General features: G+C 36.6%; 1 protein-coding gene across 1 annotated transcript in view; it reads left to right on the forward strand.

The window, feature by feature from the left end:
- The window catches only part of LOC134665456 (nuclear receptor-binding protein homolog), a 51,620-nt gene extending 46,898 nt beyond the window's left edge, over window positions 1–4,722 (forward strand). The window contains exons 6-10 of the mRNA XM_063522431.1: window positions 1,447–1,565; window positions 1,794–1,944; window positions 2,511–2,712; window positions 3,435–3,554; window positions 4,611–4,722. Coding sequence (XP_063378501.1) covers window positions 1,447–1,565; window positions 1,794–1,944; window positions 2,511–2,712; window positions 3,435–3,554; window positions 4,611–4,691 — 673 coding nt within the window. The 3' untranslated portion in view covers window positions 4,692–4,722. The remainder of the gene's footprint in view (window positions 1–1,446; window positions 1,566–1,793; window positions 1,945–2,510; window positions 2,713–3,434; window positions 3,555–4,610) is intronic.
- The last annotated feature ends 10,120 nt before the right edge of the window (window positions 4,723–14,842 follow it).

A 14,842-nucleotide genomic window follows, 5' to 3' on the forward strand; every position in this document is an offset into this window, starting at 1 on the left:
AAAGTCTTTGACCTTTGTCGAAAAACGGGACCTAATTTCCGCGGCAAAACCAACACCCGACTTGTGTATTTCTCAGTCAAGTCAGTCGCGTAAGAGAAATTTCTGTAGGGCCGTCTACAAAACTCATTGGATTGTTGGTTGTTCCCATACAAATAAGATGTATTGCTGGTGTTGCATATTTTTTTCGAACGATATTAACGTTTGGAATACTTCTGGCTATAACGATTTAAATAATTTATCTGGAGCAATAAAGAGGCACATGAATTCCGGTAAACATATGTGTGCAGTGATTTCTTTTAGCAATTTTGGGAAACAAAGGATCGAGGCCTCTTTGTCGCGACAATTATCAGAAGAAATATCAAAACATAACATACGTGTTGACAACAATCGTAGTGTTTTTCAGAGGTTAGTCGATATTGTGTGCCATTTAGCACAGCAAGAACTTCCTTTTAGAGGACACGATGAGTCAAACACTTCATTAAATAGGGGCAATTTTTTGGAACTTGTATCGTTGCTATCAAAATATGACGGCGTTCTAGAAAAACATGTTCAAAGCGACAAACCAAGCTCGAGCTATTTGTCTAACAAAATACAAAATGACATTATTCATTCCGTAGCAGACGTGCGCTATGATTAGCTCGCCTCGTCACGCTAGCAGATGCATTTGACCCCGAAGAGTGAAGATTGGACAGTTATTACGAAAACATATCTTTCGGCTTGCCCTACTCCAAAACCCTAGGCACGCTACTGAGGTATTAATATTGTTGTTCTACTTATTCCCCAACTGTTGGTCTTATTCAGAAGTACCATTTCGTAAGTTTCGGCCCGGCCGAAAGGTTCGGCCGTTTTTTGGCCGAAACCGAAACTACAGCCGAAACATGATTTTTTGGCCGAAACTGGCCGAAACCGAAACCGAAACCGAACCTTCGGTCGGACACTACTTTCCACAAATTTGTTTTAAGAATTTCAGACCATCGCGAAAACAAATGAATGAACTTTGAATACTAAATATAGACCAAGTATTGCCAGATGTTGTGATAAAGATGAGAACAGCCTCTAAAGGCCAGCTGCCACCACTCCCACTACCACTGCCGGACCAGACTGCCAGAGAACTCGCGTGTGTCTTCCGTTTCTTTGTGGAATTTCATCGATCGGTTGGATTGGTTGGAGAAGGAAAATATTGTGAGGAAACCGGACTAATACCAATAATGCCTAGTATCCCCTCTGGGTTGGAAGGTCAGATGGCAGTCGCTTTCGTAAAAACTAGTGTCAAATCATGGGATTAGTTGTCAAGCGGACCCCAGGCTCCCATGAGCCTGCACATGCACAATGCCGGGATAACGCGAAGAGGTTGGATTGGTTTGAGTTCTCGGACCGTTTATCTGAGGATCTGAGCCTTTCTCCAGCGGTAGCATGGCAGATTTTGTATTCATTATCTTCTTGCAGGTGTATAAACAAGGACCCAGCACAGAGGCCAACGGCGCGTGAACTCCTCTTCCACCCGCTACTCTTCGAAGTTCACTCACTGAAGCTACTGGCTGCACACACACTCGTCAACACCTCAGGTACGTAAACTGGTAGGCAACAACAGGAGTCATCGGATTTTAGCAAAAGTGAAGTTTGGATACCTTTCCCTTGTCTGAAATTTCTTAACCGTTAAGAATATTTTATAGGTTTAACTCGCTTGCCTTTTTGGAATGAATGGATATGAATTTTAAACTACGCATTTTTATTGCAGGTCGAAAGATACTTTTTGTTTGACGTTTTTACGACATTTTTGTGTTATTTTCCAGCAAATATATCGGAAACGATAACGGATGAGGTAGTCGGTTCGAATGGCGAAGCGCTCGCTACGTGTGTTCGCGGTGGGGAGTTACATGAGATTACAGTTCGAGATCTACCTCCGCACCAGGAGAAACTCGAGAAATTCGTCGAGGATGTCAAGTAAGTGTTTGTAATTAAAGATATCGGAGGATGCCCTCGTCCTTCGATATCTTACAAGAGTGGCGAAGTGTTCACCTCGTGTGCGTCCGGCGAGCAATTGAACTTTCGAGATTTGTGTTAGCTTTAGGCAGTATTTGAGAAGTTTGTGGAAGACGTTAATTACCTAAGTGATGAATCATGTCTATGGAATAGAATAGAAGGAACTTTATTCGAGAAACGCTTAAACTAAACTTAAGTAAAATGTATGTCGTGCTAATGAATATATCTTCCTTTAGGCGGGCGCGGTATGCGCCTCTCATCGCTTCGACACATTAAATTAGTCGAAAACGTCGGACAGCCTATAGCAGCGGTCGGCAACCTAATATTGACAAACGACATTGTCTGCTAAAGTCACAAATATTACCAAAGTGCGGCCCGCGTCAACTTCGTTGACCACTATGTGGCCCTCGCTCTTGGCTCCTAAAAGATTGCCGATCGCTGTCCTGTAGCGAACGCCACTGCGCAGTCACAGGGGCGCGTTCGGTAACGCGATAACGAATGTAACGACCTCGTGTTGATATTGTCAGATACGGCATCTACCCGCTGACGGCGTACGGGTACCGCAGCAGCAACGGGCGCGCGGCGTCCCCGCTGGCGCCGGACCCCGCGCCCGCCGCGTCGCCCGAGCCGCGCGACGTGGAGACGCGGCGCGTCGTCAACATGATGTGCTCGCTCAAGCCGCACCCGCCGCTGCAGCAGGACGACTCCGCGCAGGACCAGGATCTGCTGGTGAGACATATGGCCCGACCGCCACACACTTCCCCCTGACATCTGGCCCTTACGTTACATTTTGCAGGCCTTTCGAAATCCATGGTAGCGGCCTCAAATAAACTCGATCGGGCTCAAATAAACGTACCTATTAAGGAGGGCATGTGTGAAGTCTGGATGGCCGTGTCGGTAATAAAAAAATATTTATTTGGGAAAAACAAACGTTCTGATCGGACGTTCGTTATTTATGATCGATGACAATACTTCCATCAATCTTAAAGACTCTAACCATCGAAAGAACATAATTAATAATCTCCGACACGGCCATCCTGACATTTTACATGTCTCTGCAAGTCTGCACACTATCCCATCAATGTTGAAAGAAGACTAAAGTGAAGTTAAAATTTAATTGTGGAACATACGAGATACAAGATCTTAATCTCTTAACAATGGGGTTGGCCGGCCGAAGTATTTAGCAAATGGCGCCAGCATAGCTTACCCTGCCAATCCCTAGAAATGTTTTATTTTTTTTAACTTTAATGATATGCCCTGGATGCCCTTTAAGACAAATCTCATAGAAAAAGGGGCCAGCTATGATGGCGCCATCTATGCAAACCTTTGACAGTTGCCAACCCCATTATAGAACAATGTGTTCTGGCTATCAGTGTGGCCTTATTAGTGAACCCTGTAATATGGCCTTGGGCCTTCCCGCGAGCCGGTTAAATGTTTGTCCCGTCCGCCAGATGACGATCCTGCTGCGCATGGACGACAAGATGAACCGGCAGCTCACCTGCTGCGTGTCGCGCCGCGACTCCGCGCCCAAGCTCGCGCACGAGCTCGTGCAGCTCGGCTTCATACATGAGGTGAGGCGACTTGACACACTCTTCTTTCCCCTGCCCTTATCCCACACACAGGTCGGCACAACATGTCTTTCTCTTCCATTCTCCTGTCTTTCGTCTCCTCAGCATTCACTCTTTTTTTTCTCATATCCTTTTTCACACAATCCATCCATTGTTTTTTGCGTCTACCATTCGCTCTCCGTCCATCAACATTCATCCCTAACATTCTTATTATTATTCATTAACGTTTATTAAAGTTGATAAGTAAATATTCTGTACTTATCATTCAGTAGTAGAAAATCACATGAACTAAGTAAGTAATATTTTATTTGTGAAACGCAGGTTATAACATACAGGTTAATACAGCAGACAGTGAGTCGATACAGTACTATGTGATCTACCATACGAGCCCCGATGCACATGTTTTCGTCTAGTGAGACCATTTTTTGAGGTTCTCGTGTTTGTTTTAAAATAATGTTTTTGTTTAAAAATTACTAATATTTAATGCTTATACTAATGTAATTTAATTTTATATGGGAATACTCTGCAATAACTAAATCTAAATACAAGCAATACCGTTTGTACTGAAAGGAAAATAATAATGTTTTTTTATTTTTTTATTGACGGGTAGGATTACAACATATGTGAAAAGGGCTATTACTAGGGAAAGCAATAGGGCTTTGCCAATGTACTGACAATTTTGTTTCGAGCCTATGCATGCAGCAGTGCTGTAGGAGAGGACAATATGATTTAGACAACGTTTTTGAAAAGTCCTTTTTTTCAGCAATAAAAGTCTCATTCAATTTTATTATACTATCAAAATAAACTACATTAAACATTGCTATTATGGTTCCCATTACTGGGTCATTTTATGTTCATGTGTAAAATTTATTAAAATAAACAAAAATTTTGCGTGGAACTAGACGAAATAAATTGCATCGGGGCTCGTATATACGTGTACAAATGTTTAGTCTTATAGCTAAATTATTAATGGCAATGATAAACGTTTTTCGGTCGGTATTTTAAGTGAAGACGCAATAAAACCGTATATCCTACTATATTCTACTGAATGATTTCCAGTCCGACCGCGACAAGCTGTGTCGGCTCATGGAGGAGTCTCTGCGCAGCTCGTTCGGCGCGCGCGCGCAGCTCGCCAGCTAGTGCGCGCCGCCCCCGCCCCGCGCCCCGCGCCCGCGCCCGCGCCAGGTAGCCTCGCCCGGTACTGCTGCAACAAACTCAACAAACACCGTCTACAGCGCAACCAACACCGTTTGTCACCGGAGGTGCACAGAATACGAGTGGTTATACTTTGTAGTATTCTATTTGTCACCGTTAAGTGCACAGATAACTACGAGTTATACTCTTCGTCCCCGTTCTGTGAATGATCGCGCTCCGGTCACGACTATGAGGTAGTTTTTTCTTTGGAGCGCGAGCAGAAAAGAAAATTAGGGCCGATTTAGAGGGCGCGCGAACTCGCATGCGATTTTAGTTACGTTGCGGACTGTTGGTTGAGTCCAATTCATCCGACCGATCAAATCCCGCAATATAATGGAACTCGCATGCGTGTTCTCGCCCCGTCTAAAAGAGCCCTTACAGACGAGTCGATCTAAAAATTGCTTTCATATTTACCACTTGGGTAAATTAACGAAAATCGATTAGTGTGAAATGCGCTTACAACTGCTATAACGGTTAGTTTCGTGTTAAATTGGCACGCATATTGTTGCTTTAAAACTATTAGTTTAAAGTAATATCAATGTATCACGTCTTAAAATGCCTGTATGGCAGATTTAATTTGTGACGAGTGACAACGACAATCTCATATAAATGGCGAACTTGAGAAAAGCCGCGTGATTGTCCTTGACATATGTCAATTGTCACATTATTAAAAGATATTTAAGAACATTGTCAATAGGTAATTGTATAACATCATGATGTTTTCAGTGGCTACTTAAGATGTCATGCCTCAAAATTTCGTTCTTACGAAACTATCTGCAATAATAACAAAGTCATTTGTTTACAACCCCTTAGAAAAATAGTCTAAAACTAGGCGTGTCTGGTGAATATATAAAATTATCTTATAATGTTTGGATACGTAAACAGAATGCCTAATATAGAAGCGAGCAAATCGAGTCGTAAGCAACTAAATGTACCACTTGCCGAAACCCACGGAAGGATCGATTTTTTGGGCTGGTACCAAGGTAGGCTGGTGTTCCTACCAATGTATTATAAACCTTTAGGAATGTTTATAAGGTCTATTATTGTATAGCGTGTTTGTATATGTTATCCGTGGGTAACCAAGAGGTGCTGTTTAGTCATGTCATGAATGTCATGATCCTGTTTCATAGTTTAGTCAATAGATTCTCACTTGCAGCCGATTTTCACTTAGTAGAAACTTGGTAGGTCAACATATGATTAATTTAGGAAAAACATAAATTAGACTGAGCGATTGATCCATACTTTCTAACCATTTTGCAATATCTAGACCTGACAGCGAAAATACCATACGTCTAATTTCTTCGCTGCATTTTTGACTCTCAGGTAAAAAGTTACAGAGTTCGTTTAAAATCTTCATTCATAGTTGAAATCGGCTTTTAGAAATATTCCATCAAGTAGTGAGTATAAAAGACAGAGGTACTCATTTGTAAACTTTATTTAAAGTCTACAAATAGTTACTTCAGTGTCATAGTTAAAATGAAACAGTGGTCCAACATCGCTTTGGATTGGTGTGTGAATGTTATTGTTATACTTAGGTTATCACTAGCTGTTTAATATCAGACACCTTTAAGCTTTACTACGGGGCTTTTGGTTAACTGGCGAAGGGATTCTACTCTTATTTTAGTATCATGACAACCGAGGGATTTTATTATAATTACATTGACCTCGGTTTACGTTGCGTTGACAAATGATTATAAAATTGTCGCTCGAAAAATCAGGTCAACTTCGTTTGTCGCCGTTAAGTTCACTATAAACTGTAAATGGAACGTCTTCGTGACCTGTCTTTGTTATGTCACTAAAAAATAATGGCATATTATAACTATTATAAGCTCTGATCGGTGTTGAATTTCAAACCCTTAAAGGGGCAATTTTTATTTTGTTGTCGATTTTATTTTTGTCAGTTTTCGATACCTAGTTTGGTGGATTGAGTACAATATACATAGAAGCTCGATTTCACCGTATGAGCTAAAAAAATCTTTCTCTGAGTTACGAAAACGTACGATAATTTCGTAACTCTACGGATTTTTTTTTCGAGACTAGATGTGATTTCATATTTATTCCTTCCAAAAGAAGCTCTTCAAACCAACCAAATTTAATCGAAATGTAACGAAAAAAAAACCGGCAAAAAAAAAAAAATAGACCCTGAAGGTAATTTTTCAAAAGAACCGGACAGGGATCAGATGTCTTCGTCATTTAATCATGAGCCGCTCTGCCATTGGCGCTAAATATCCTCTTTAATACTTCCGATGCACCTAGGTTAACGAGTTAGTACGGCGAGATGACTTAATCGCAACTTGCTACTTTTATTCAAATGGTCTATAAGAGAGATTTGGCGTACTGGGTGTCTTTCGAAACATACAGCTTAATGGATTCTATAGATTAATTTCGTCATTTTTAGTGTTCCGTAGAAAACTTTGTTCACGGAACACTTATGGGATCACTTCGGTCTTGCAAAACGGTTATTTGTGAATTAAAATTAAATTAGTCGTCAATCCTGACAGTAAATGATACATATAGTTGCGATGAACGATTGAATATAAATCAATCGGCGATAGCAATTAATATAAATTCAATCTCAACTTACGAATGTTAGTCAATTTCTGCCATCACTGGTGACCATCAATGGTGATATGACGTAAGATTATTAAGCTTGTTAAGAAACCCATGAGTATCTTGTCCTGTCACTATGTAATTAAATAGCGAAAACTTGTATCATCTACCCATGACTTTTTCAATGCAAAAATCTATAGTATATCTAGCTTTCTCTCCTATAGATTGAGAGTTTGTTTAAAAGAAGCAATTTGTGGTTGTGCATACTAGACGTTGTTAAACGTACTCGCTTAGTGTAATTACGCCGTATTCATTTAGATAGTCGAAGGGTTTTTACACTGTTGGCTAGTTATGCAGTATGTGTCTGACCATGGGGCTTTAATTCCAGGGCTTGGTTTTACTCGCTAAACTGAGTAACTTTTATTATGGGACCAACCCTAAAATCGGGGAAAAATTTTTGGCTTTTCCATAGAAAACGTTGACGTCTGATCAGCCAAAATGTATGAACAAGTAAAAATTTTTTTCGGTATTTCGGGGTTGGTGCCATAATAAAAGTAGCTCAGTTTAGCGAGTAGAATCGAGCCCTGAATTTAAAGCCCCAAGGCCAGTAACACCCTGTATGTAGTCTATTTTTATCACACCGTCCCATTACCCGTTTGGAGTTGACATAATAAAAAAATTAAAGCAAAAGAGCTATTGGTTGTAGAAGTGCTGTAAAGTCTAAAAAACTTGCCATACAGTATGAAATTTGAATAGATGGCGCTATTGGACTTTACCAGATACCACCACCAATTTGAATTGTAACGTCAACTTTTGACAGCCAAAGTTACCGAAAATTGTACGGAGCCGTAGTTACTAAGTTACAAAACCATAAAATTTACAAATTTAATTCAAGGTACGACATGTTGTCCTCCAGAAAGGAACAGTTTCTATTTTTTTTTTGTTTTTTTTTGCATTATATAACCATTATTAATGTTATAATGTTTTATTTCAAAAGTTCTCAGTGTAAAAGCCGTTCGAGTATAGTATAATAGGGTCTTATGAAGAGATTTTGTATCGCCGAATTGTGTATTTTTAATACGAATGGAGTCAAGTCTTTGTATGTAAGTGTTATATAGGTAATTATTCGTAACATTTGCCGTAATTTCAAGGGACGCGAGGTGAATAGAAATATTTCGTATCAACTGAGTATTAAAAATATAGTTTTTATTTTTATTGGACAAGTTGTTTTTTTTTACGGTTGAATTTAATATAGTAAAATAAAATACTTTTTTCTTTTGATTTGTGTATTGTGTAACTGCTTCCTCTGGAGTGAGGTTTTTAGACTTTATTTGTTGTTATATATATTATGTCGTTAATTGTATATAATTTGATTAATTTGACGTTTTCAAGCTGCTATTGTAATCTTACCTACCTACTCATTTATAAATGCAATATTTCAATAATTAAAAACCAACTTCTTATGAAGTTGTATTTCCTTCAAAAGCTTAACATTCAAGATAACATTCAAAGAAATTTAAAAAATCAGTAAGTACATAGTTCATACGAAATAATTTTTATTCCCTCGCGAAATCGCACTTGGTCACAGTCCAAACTCAAAATCCGTCTTAGGCGTATTCTAAATATGCTAACGGAGTCTAAATGGGTACATAAACATACAAAAATTGAGACCACTTTTTATCCAGGAATCGAGGCATGACGTTATTTTACATATTATGTAGAAAATTGGTCCTGCTAAATCAATTGTAGTATTTTAGAATTTAAATTTAAATGTACCTATTAATACATATTCGCTCTGTATTTAGCCGTATAATCTATGGCACTAAAGTAAGTACTATTCACAAGGAATTTCGTACATTGACCCGCTATTTCCTATGTCTATCACACGCGCATTATTATATTGCTGTCCCGCTCTCACTGTGGCATTGACCGCCGGCATTATCGGCGGGACGGTAATATAATTATACTATCGCTCAACCAAACTAACGACGGGTGTCGTAAAACTTCTCATTCATGCATACGTGGTCATGCCAAGACTAAGAGAGAGACAGTTATAAAACCTCGGTCGTCAGTTTGATTGACGGATAGTAGGATAGGAAATGGTGGGTCGATGTACGAAATCCTTCGTAGTTAGCGTCCTTATTTTACTTGCAAATCTATACCTTAATGTGTAAGGATAAAGTTTATTTTGAAAAAGCTGATTTTTATACTCTCCTCGATTCCTATGGTCACAGCTAGTCAGCTCGCCAATATTGGCCCAAAGGCGGTCTTCACATTAGATGTGCGAGTAGGACATTCGCTATATACGTGTATAGTGCTGTCTCACTCACACACGGTGGTTACCGCAGAACGTTGCTTCGAAACGTGCATTAGTGTGATATAACGGCTAAGTATCGTGATCAAACCGTGCATTAACCCCTTTACTAGTCGATTGTGAATCTTATTCCGATGAGAATTAAATTTATTTTTAATTAAATTACTATGTTGGGATATGCAATTTGGCCTATAACAAAACAACCTTATTTTTTATGCCGTATTAAAAAATGAGGATTGTTTGACAACTGAAACTAAACTAACGAGCATAAGAACCCAAGATTACACTTTGATAACTTCGAAAATGTGCAGAATAGGTAATTTTGCGAAAAAAAAAACTCTAGCGTGATCCACATTTATCCCCAAATGTATTTTTGTATATCCTAACAAAGTAAAATAGAAAATAATAGTTTCCAATTGGTACGCTTTCAAAATTGTATAAAATATAGAAAATTTTGTAAATTATAGCGAAAACTCGGAAAGGTTCATAGTGATTAGTCTGAACATCGAGAATGCTTTAGCTTAGGATTTGTATGGACGTGTAAATGATATTTAAAAAAATATTTAATGAAAAAAAACATACATTAATTATAATATTTGTATAGTGAGGCTTCCTCTAGAGCTTTATGGATGTGGTTTTGTAAGTATACGGAAAATTGAACATACTCACTACTTATAGCGTTAAGTTAAAAATTGTTTGAAATTCGCAGCCTATTATTTTTGAAATTTATTTACATATCACTGGACATTTACTGCTAAAAGGTTGGCACCATTGCGTTTTCCTTCGCAACAGCTTAAATATAAAACTTCTACAGTGTTGCCAACTTTAAAAACAGTTTCAGGTCAATTCAACGTGTGATGTTGCATTTATACAAATTTCTTCTGCTTTAATTTCTATATTTAAATTTTAAACACATAGCGGTGCTAGGTATTATGTACACCATTTTGAATTTGTTAACACTTTTTTATTTTCCGAATGCGTGTAATTCGAGATTAGTACTCATTTTATATGAATTTATTTTATTCAGTTAATAAGTAACCTTATTTTTTTATATTAAGGTTTCATTTCCAACTACTGAATCCGAATACAGCGCCACAAATTACATGAGCTGATATGTTACCACATATTTACAATAATGAAAAATTCTGTTTCTATCTATTTTTATTCAAATTACTTTGCACGTCTCGTAAAATAAATGTCATTATGATGGAAAAATTCGGGTACAAGCAAAGAATTTAATTTCCGTGCCATTTCGTACATTGTCACAATGACAATCAATATGTAAGTCGCTAGGGACTTCATACTATTGTCAATGTGACAAGGTACTAAAATTAAATTATTTGACCATACAAGTCGGTTTTATTCCTTATTATGAAATATTGTGGTATTATTTTGTTGGAAAATATTTAAACATTCTAGAACTTCGCGTTGTTCCTATTTTTTTGTTATGTTTTGGTGCTTGTTTTTTTTTATAATATAGCATTGATTGATTTGAATTAGCTAGTGGTGCCAAAAATACTAGGTGCCAACGTGAACCCTAATAATCCCTCCAGTTTTGTTTTAAAATCATAAACTGACTTCCATTGCTTTAAAAGTTACACTATTGTAAACTAGATGGCGGTAATAGTAGGTACTTTTAGTAACAGCTGATTCTATTGGAAATATATGTATTTATCTCTTACACAAAGTTACACAAATAAGAGTTAAATATACCAACAAAAAAGTGAAATAAAATGGTTATAAAAGAAAATGTTAAATAAGTACCGCCATCTAGCGTCAAGAAGGATAACTTAGTTTAATAAACGCAATATAAATTATCTGCTTAACATTACGTCTTGATTTTCAACAAGTAAGTTAAATCATAAATAAAATAGTGTTTTCATCGAAGTTTTATAATATATCCAAATATGTATATTTCTGTTTTTTATCTTGAACGATAATTCAAATGCTTATTTATTTAAAAATACATTTTGAAACTGCAACGTCAAATTATATGTTAAGAAACTTCGATAAAAACGTCCGTATAAGCGTAAAAGTGTTAAATAATACTTATTAGTATTAAAGGTGATTGTTTAAGAATTATTTTCTTGAAAAAAGTTTTGACTTTTGTGTTTTATAACCAGCACTATTTGGCAAAGGATTATATCAATATTAACGAATGTTAAAGCAATAGTTACAGTTGAGTGCTTCAACCTTATATTCAATCAGGTCCAACTACATTTTCTTGGTAATTTATGAAATAGACGGTTTTCATTTAGATATCTTCAATGTTGAGTAAATTATGCAATTTATGAATAATCACTTTTATTACACTGAGGTATTGTGCAACATGTGTAAAGTCTAAGAAAAAAGCGTGCATTCGAGTTTGACAGCTTAAAATGGCGCCATATGTTGTATGGTACCTAAGGTAATTGTCAAACTTCAACCTTTGACAACCAGTGCCCTGTTTATGAAAAAGCTGCTAACTTGTAATACAAGTGGAAGTCCCTTTCTAACAAAAGCTGTCAAAAAGGGACTTCCGCTTGTTTTACAAGTTACAAGCGTTTGATAAACAGGGCACAGCTCGCATTATGTACGGAGCCATACAGCGCCATCAAACTGTCAAATTCGAAACACGAGTTTCTTTTAGACTTACACATTTAATACAACCAACGAATGTTTGTTAGAGCCACACCAAGACACTCTATACAGACTTTGCAGGGACAAAGTGTGGAAGTATCAACGTTAACGTCTATGAAAAGTCCCAATTTCCTTTAAAAAGAACAAAATCAAATCTAATTTTGAACTAGAATGGAATAAAATAAGGTTCCAAATTAAACACGAGTGTGATTTGATTTTGAATCAGTGGCACTTCCCCACTTTGTTCTGTCAAAGTTCGTACAGTCGAAAGTTTTGATTTATGACCCATTTTGTACCTTGTCACAGTGACAATAGTATGAGGTCTCTAGCGACTTACATATTGATTGTCACTGTGACAAGATACGAAATGGGTCATAAATTAATACTTACATACAGAGTTATCTTAGAATTTAGTTGGTATTATTTACAATTTTTACGCTAAGTGAGTTGGTAAGATTTCTGCAAGGTTGTGGAGAGTTAGCGGCGTAAGTAGCGTAGCGTAATAAACGAAAGACTGGCTAATGTAACGATGTAGGTTCGAATTTGTGCGTGCCGCCGTTGTCTGTGGGCTTTAATAGAAAATATGGATAATTTGTAGTATAGTTTTCGACAGTTATCATGTTATTTTCGTTTTAATATATTTTACTACTTATAAACCTTTTTTGATTATATAAGTAGATATCAGGACGCATTTCAGGATAGGAATAGGATAAAATAAATATCAGATTTGGTTTATTATATTTTTAATCAAAATAATTTAAAGGCAACATTTAGTCATAAAATTACAGGCAAATTATGTAGATTAGTACGAATCAAAACAAAATACAATTATTTCGTGACAACTAATAGGGAAATCAAATTCAAAATTATGTTGCGTGAATAAATGAGGTGATTATACAGTGATGTCTACTGACCAGTTAGAAAAACAATAGTGAATTAATTTTATTGTATTAGTAAATGGTAAACGTATAAATTAAGACAAATCTTCAGCGAAAAATTAATTGATAATTAAATCAAATATAAATTAATAAGTTACCTTGCACATTACACAAGTATCGAACGTAGTCAACGTACCACTTGTCTGTACTCTGCATACCTAATGAGCCGATTTTCTTTAAAAAATGATATCCACTGTGTTACGAAAACGTGTGTTATTTTGGTAACTCCACGGAAAATTAAAGATATTTTTGTCCCAAATGGGGATTTCGTATTTATTCCACCCAGAATCAAGAGCTCAACAGTTATGAGTTCGATCCCCGGACTTTCTATTTAAATTATATTCGTGATATCTATGTACCATCGCCCACACTGTTAACTGAAAAATCGCAAACCTTTTTACATAAGGCATAAGGTCTACCGATGGACAGTCAGTGTTGCTATATGTCTCTGGTTTAATCGATTGATTGATCGAACTAATATTTCTCATGTAGTCAAATTAATATAAAAATCAACTCAATCAACCAAAATCCTATATTTTTTAAAGACCACAGATAACGGCGCACAACGGGAGGCAGGTCTAGCGAGTAGGTAAAGTGTGTCCTTGTAAATAAACGCTTCTAGCTATTAAACTACATATATTTAAATGATTATATTGTATTCAACGTACCTACCATGTAATGTAAGCCGATATACCCAGCCCATGTTAATCTATGCTGTTTCGCTTTTTTATTTTTAGTCTATGGCCGATTTTGACATTGGAATTTCAGCAGAGCAAATTTTAAATTGGTACCGTAAGAGTCTTATTAAATTATTCCATAAAATCGCCCATTTTTGGCCAGGAGAGCAAAATTTCAATTTAAAAGTTACTTATACACATTGAATGACAAATGTTACTTAAGGTCAAGTGTGATTGGGGGCATTAACGCAAGTAGCAAATGTATGTACTCGCACTAAACACTAAACAATGTGTATACACTAAACAGGCCCTAATGAGAAGGCCAGCCACACTTAACCGCATTAATCTTATGTGTATTTTGTGTACTAAACTCTGTTTCCACATTAATAATAGGTACAGTCGATAATTTTAATTTATGACCCATTTTGTACCTTGTCACAGTGACAACAGTATGAGGTCACGGCGACTTTCATATTGATTGCCACTGTGACAAGTTACGAACTGGGTCATAAATTAATACTTTCTACCGTACCTATACTCCTCCTAAGTAGTATTTCAAGAGAGCAAGAGCTCTTCAAGACTGAATTCGGTATTTCACGGTACTGGTTTTAAAAGAAACGTTGAAATTGGAATATCATTATTGGTCATACAATATAATTTAGAAGTTTGGGAATGATGGACTGTGAACCGTATTTTTATCAACGTAAGACGCTATTTACTTTGTTATGTGTTTACACTATTCTGAGCTATGACTTTAATCTATGAAAAGAGTAATTTAAAAGAAATGTAACTACAAGCTCAGAATGTGTTAAATATGTATTCCGAAAGAATATTTTACAATATACTGTCAAAAATAATTTACATCATATTTTCACTTAATCTAAAATCTGATTTTAGAAATAGAGATTGATAAATATGTTAATTATTGTTGAAAGTACCAAACTAAATCAGCACAAAATGTTTTTTTTTTAAAGAACACATCCAAAAATGTAATTGAAA

Source organism: Cydia fagiglandana, chromosome 6 (genome assembly GCF_963556715.1).
Source record: "Cydia fagiglandana chromosome 6, ilCydFagi1.1, whole genome shotgun sequence".
NCBI classification, from domain to species: domain Eukaryota; kingdom Metazoa; phylum Arthropoda; class Insecta; order Lepidoptera; family Tortricidae; genus Cydia; species Cydia fagiglandana.